This window comes from Esox lucius, chromosome 11 (genome assembly GCF_011004845.1).
Source record: "Esox lucius isolate fEsoLuc1 chromosome 11, fEsoLuc1.pri, whole genome shotgun sequence".
In the NCBI taxonomy this organism is placed as follows: domain Eukaryota; kingdom Metazoa; phylum Chordata; class Actinopteri; order Esociformes; family Esocidae; genus Esox; species Esox lucius.
Window position 1 is genome coordinate 8,217,777 of NC_047579.1, and position 6,565 is coordinate 8,224,341.

The window sequence follows — 6,565 nt, forward strand, 5'->3', positions numbered from 1 at the left end:
TCTGACCATGTCCATCCCTTTATGACCACCATGTACCCATCCTCTGATGGCTACTTCCAGCAGGATAATGCACCATGTCACAAAGCTCGAATCATTTCAAATTGGTTTCTTGAACATGACAATGAGTTCACTGTACTGAAATGGCCCCCACAGTCACCAGATCTCAACCCAATAGAGCATCTTTGGGATGTGGTGGAACGGGAGCTTCGTGCCCTGGATGTGCATCCCACAAATCTCCATCAATGCAGGATGCGGTCCTATCAATATGGGCCAACGTTTCTAAAGAATGCTTTCAGCACCTTGTTGAATCAAGGGGGTCAAACACAGTATTAGTATGGTGTTCCTAATAATCCTTTAGGTGAATGTATATGTATATTTGTAATACATGAGAATTAGTTATTTCAGTGTATGATTGTGCTTTTTTTTGTGTTATGTGTGGACCCCAGGAAGAGTAGCGGATGCATTTGTTGCATCAGCTAATGGGGATCCTAATAAATAGGTCAAGTCTAGTGCTTCTTGACACCTATAGAAGATGGGCAATCATAGTAATGAGTGAAGTTCAAGTAAGCAGACAGCTCAATGCCATTCAAAGCCATTTGGTCTTCATTGAAGCAAATACTCACGGTCGGTTTCCTTCTGTAGATTTGCAACCTACACCCTCCTGGTGACATACTGGGATTTGACTGAGGTCAGCAGACACCAAGTTAAGAGTCACCAGTGCAAACACTTCCAAGATAAGTGTTCCTTAACAAAATGCAGTAAGTGACAACTCCATTGAATACAGTACTTTATATGGAATATTTATCATACTGTTATTTTTCCTTGTGTTAAAATCTATTATTCTTCACTTTATTTGTGTTATGGACTTCACCCAATGCAAGGGGAATATATTGTACTAAAACAGTTTATTTTGTTGAGTCACTCCCACCAATCAATTTGTTTTTCTTGTTCGCTTGGTCGGATGTTTTTTTTAACATCCACCAGTCAAAAGAGAGCCAGATAATCATCTATTGGACCAACTTTCTCTACTTCCTGCTTGGGTCAGTATGGATATGGATCCCTAAGGAGAACATCAAAGCCATCATGCCACCTGAGTTCAATGATAATCCAGACACCAACATTTTGATCAACTGCACTGACCTTTGCTGCCAAACACCATCTTCCATACTCCGGCAGAATGAGGTGTTTTCTTCTTACAAGTTGCACTGTACCTTCAAGGGCATGTTGGGAATGTCACCACATGGAGCTGTCACTTTTGTATCCTCTTTGTAGGCTGGTTCTGTGAGTGACAAGAGATTGTTAGGCAGCCAGGAATCGCTTCCTTACTTATCCCTGATCATGGCCTTTATAATGGATGAGGGCTACCTAGTGGATGATCTTGTTCCATGTGAGTTCTGTCAGCCAGCTTTTCTGCTGAGGCGCCACAGATGCCAGCGGATGAGGTTAGGGTTACCCTATCCAATGCCAGGCTAAGGGGGCATGTTAAAAGAATGATTCAGAGAGTAAAGGAGCACAAGCTGTTTGACACAGTCATCCCTCTGACCGTCTCAGGCAGCATCAACCAACTATTTGCATTGTTACGCTTGCTGGTCAATCAAAATGGCCCTTTGGTCAGAGCAGGGGCCAAGCTGATATAAATGTACATTTGTTTTTGCTTTGGGTCACTCTGATTTGGAGCAATTGTTAGGGAGATGCTTTGGTGATCAATGCATTATTATTTTAAAGACAACCAACTGCATTAAGTAATAGCTACAGTGGGGAGAACAAGTATTTGATACACTAACGATTTTGCAGGTTTTCCTACTTACAAAGCATGTAGAGATCTGTACAAAAATCCAGAAAATCACATTGTATGATTTTTAAATAGTTAATTTGCATTTTATTGCATGAAATAAGTATTTGATCACCTACCAACCAGTAAAAATTCCGGCTCTCACAGACCTCCTGTCTGTCCTCCTGTCCTCTGTCCTCCTGTTCCACTCTCTCATCTCTCATCTTCATCCGCTTATCCAGTATCGGGTCGCAGGGGCAGCAGCTCCAGCAGGGGACCCCAAAATTCAGTTTCACAAGCCACATTTGCCAGCTCGGACTGGGGTATCCCGAGGCGTTCCCAGGCCAGTGTCAAAATATAATCTCTCCACCTAGTCCTGGGCCTACCCCGAGGTCTCCTCCCAGCTGGACGTGCCTGGAACGCCTCCCTAGGGAGACGTCCTGGGGGCATCCTTACCAGATGCCCGAACCACCTCAACTGGCTCCTTTCGATACAAAGGAGCAGTGGCTCTACTCCAAGTTCCTCACGGATGGCTGAGCTTCTCACCCTATCCCTAAGGGAGAAGAAAGCCACCCTTCTGAGAAAACCCATTTCAGCCGCTTGTTCATTACCTGTATTAACTAACTGCACCTGTTTGAACTCGTTACCTGTATAAAAGACACCTGTCCACAAACTCAATCAAACAGAATCCAACCTCTCCACAATGGCCAAGACCAGAGAGCTGTGTAAGGACATCAGGGATAAAATTGTAGACCTGCACAAGGCTGGGATGGGCTACAGGACAATAGGCAAGCAGCTTGGTGAGAAGGCAACAACTGTTGGCGCAATTATTAGAAAATGGAAGAAGTTCAAGATGATGGTCAATCTCCCTCGGTCTGGGGCTCCATGCAAGATCTCACCTTAACTCTACTTGCCGTGTTTAGAGAAGAAGGATGAGTACAACCCCAAGAACACCATCCCAACCGTGAAGCATGGAGGTGGAAACATCATTCTTTGGGGATGCTTTTCTGCAAAGGGGACAGGACGACTGTACCGTATTGAGGGAAGGATGGATGGGGCCATGTATCGTGAGATCTTGGCCAACAACCTCCTTCCCTCAGTAAGAGTTTTGAAGATGGGTCCTGGCTGGGTCTTCCAGCATGACAACGACCCAAAACACACAGCCAGGGCAACTAAGGAGTGGCTCCGTAAGAAGCATCTCAAGGTCCTGGAGTGGCCTAGCCAGTCTCCAGACCTGAACCCAATAGAAAGTCTTTGGAAGAAGCTGAAAGTCTATATTGCCCTGCGACAGCCCCGAAACCTGAATGATCAGGAGAAGGTCTATATGGAGTGGGCCAAAATCCCTGCTGCAGTGTGTGCAAACCTGGTCAAGAACTACAGGAAACATATGATCTCTGTAATTGCAAACAAAGGTTTCTGTACCAAGTATTAAGTTCTGCTTTTCTGATGTATCAAATACTTATGTCATGCAATAAAATGCTAATTAATTACTTTAAAATCATAATGTGATTTTCTGGATTTTTGTTTCATATTCTGCCACTCACAGTTGAAGAGTACCTATGATTAAAAATTAGACTTCTACATGCTTTGTAAGTGGAAAAACTGCAAAATCGCAGTGTATCAAATTTGTTCTCCCCACTGTATAAAACTAGGTCCAATACCATTTTATTGTATTTTGTTTCAATGTGCTGCCCTTACAATGCGATCTCTTGTGCAAAGCTAGACAGCCAGTGAACATTCAAAAGTCCTCCAATAAATACACAAGGCTTGACTTTTCTTGTATTTTACTGAAGTTGTTTCCTCTTGTTTGGTTTTGTAAAACTGAAACATTACAGAATAAGAATATAAATCAGTACACAAAACATGAACATATGCATACATATAACTGTTACTACATAATTCCTCTCAAAGTGTAAAACAAGCAATATGGCCTACTGTATGAAAACACAGTTCACCTACAAGTCACAAACAATTAAAGCAGAGCTAGCTACAGCTGTACTGCTAGCTAACAGAGCACATGTTTTACCAAACATAAAAACGTTTCTAACATGACATTCCTTACCAATGCAAGTGATTGGAAATGATTTACACATTACTTACAGGCACATAGTCTCCAAGGCAGAAGCGTACCAGAAATACATTCTGCAACATTAATCCAGCAATGACTTTCTTGCCTGTCAGAGTTCTACTGAAGAGAGTGCTTCCCTGAATTATTAACTCTGACCAGTAGAGGGCAGCACACAGCATGAACTTCTGAAATGTAAGAATGTATTTGATGAATAACTAAATAAGAATAACTTATTTAACCCATTCACTTAACTTTAAAAACAGCACATTCAGGATTAAAATTGTTTGATAACATACAACTGAAATATATTATTATATAAAATGATATTAAATACTTTTAAATGTTTGGTTACAGTTACAATGAGACACTTTGGTTACCATGAGACACTTCTGGTTTAGAAAGCTGCTGAGTGCAGTTATATTACAGACACATGTATACATGCACATGCAATGTCATACTCACTATGCCTGCCATGCTCAGTTTAACTTTGAGTAGCCATTGCTTGGTTATATATGATACAGTAGAGAGCCATCATTAGTTTAGAATGCTGCTTACTACAGTTACAATATAGTTGTAGCTGAGCTCAACATGTTACAAGGGGAAACAGGCCTCCCTTTTGCACAAGTTTATACATTATTACCATCTATGCATTTTCCATAGATTCAACATATTTCACAAATGTGAACATGCTGTGTAAGGTACATTGTGCGGTGGACCTGTGAGCAACAACTTGAGTTTCAGCTAAACTGTTCTGTAGGTCCTTTGCTGAGACCTGTGGGTTCTACTGAGTAGATCAGACCAGTTTTCATGCAAATCTTGTGATGTTTTCTCCTTCCTTTGACTTGCGCTGTTCAATTTAACAACAATGTTTCAGAAAGTTGAAACTGGAAGTGTTGAATTTTCTATAGCCTGTTGCAGAAAAGTGGCAAGTTTCAATTTGAATCATGTAGAGGTCAAGTCAACATCTGTTTATAGAATTTTTATTTTTTTCCAGGGGTGCCTGGAACAAGCATATTTTTAATAATAGAGTGATGACGTGGTTATGGACTTAACATTATTGGGAGGAATATAAGTGTTACATGTGTTGGAATTGATTATCTGAGGTCTAATTTAACCCTTGTACTAAAAATTAACAGACAGAATGTCAATTAATGTAGTCCAAAAGCATGAAGTTAATGATATAACCTAAAAATACAAACTTAAATTATCTGCCAGTTAGACAATTTAAACATTTACTCACCCAATCAAATATTCAAAACATTACATTCTAACACTGACAAAACTGTTTCTTTATGTATGGTGTATTCAGCTTTGCCCAGATTCTGTAGGCTTTGGTTTCATCCTATCATGTTGTATGGCCAGGTGAACACTTCTAAAACACTGTCCAGTTTACACTTGCTAAACAACTGATGTTTCTTGTCTCTTTGTCTCGTCAAACTATATTGGGTTTTCTGGATCTTGTAATTTTTGTTGTGTGGAAACCAGCAATAGATGATGGTTTAAAGACTAATAGGTCAAATAATTAACAGAGAAGCTCAAAAGTCCTCTTTTGTCTATTTCATCCATTAATGTTTCAGTGTCTTCAAAATTATTAAACAAAAACATGAATGAGTAGAGAGCTTCTTGTTCTTCCTCTGGAGTTGAGTCCTCTCTGAGCATCTGCACAACACCCTGTATTTCCTCATCATTCATGGGTGAGGACTTGTACCCAGTCTCAGAATAGGCCTATGTTGGCATTTACCTAGGCAACAGCATCCCCTAGGTCAACAACTGAAAATGAAAGATCACAACAATCATAGAAGTAGAGGTGTACAAAGTAAAGTTATAAACTCTGTTTAGGTAATTTAGCTCATCCTTAGCAACTTCCCAAAACTGGTGAACACAGCCAAATACTTCAACTTTTTACTTTGTACACCAGAGCATAGAAGATCGCCATGAGAAATTATTTGGTTTACATTTCTAAATAAAGACAACATAGTGTATATGAAGCTAAAAAATAAATGGATCTTGCCTGCTTGCATATTGTGATAGGTGCATCTTTAGTTAGTTATAAAGTTCCCTAATTGACTAGAGCTGGCAAACAACTACCCTACCTCATCGCATAGCTAGCTATCTTTAAACATAGCTATAAGGATTGTCTGTGTTCTGTCACTGGCAAGCTATTCGAATCTCAAATTCAAAGAATTTAGTAGATAAGCGATCTTAGTGAACACTTTATCTATCCCTAAATATATAGCTAGAGGTCGTCACATGGAAGTACTTACTGAAATCTTCGTCATAGACCCTGTAATTTTCCTTCATAAACGCATACACTAAGTCAAAAACATCACACACCAATGGAAACCGTCAATGGGCGTATCTTAATATTAAGGAACACCCATATTAAGTTACGCCCCCAACCTGCGGTCTGCAGATATACCCTCCTTGAGGACCGTAACCTGCCTCACACTCCAGTACAGTAGGTGGTGGTATGTGCACCTTCAGTTGGATGTTATGTGCCCACCAAAATCGAATGAAGAAGAATTTGCTTGAGTTCATCTTGGAGCGGTTGGTTTAGTTTTTAAGACATTAAGAACTTTTCGTGAAATACAAACATAGATCCATTTCGCTAAAATGGTAAGTGGTTAAAGAACAGTATTTTTCTTTGTTACTCTGTGTTGTAACCGTTCCCTGCTGTGCACCTCCGTCTTGCTAAAATATATATTTTTTTTTACAACAAACTTTAC

General features: G+C 40.1%; 1 protein-coding gene across 1 annotated transcript in view; it reads left to right on the top strand.

Annotated features, from left to right (window-relative positions):
* Positions 1-6,379: 6,379 nt before the first annotated feature.
* The window catches only part of LOC114840363 (zinc finger protein 501-like), a 13,332-nt gene continuing 13,146 nt past the window's right edge, over positions 6,380-6,565 (top strand). The window contains exon 1 of the mRNA XM_029123560.2: positions 6,380-6,455. Coding sequence (XP_028979393.2) covers positions 6,453-6,455 — 3 coding nt within the window. The 5' untranslated portion in view covers positions 6,380-6,452. The remainder of the gene's footprint in view (positions 6,456-6,565) is intronic.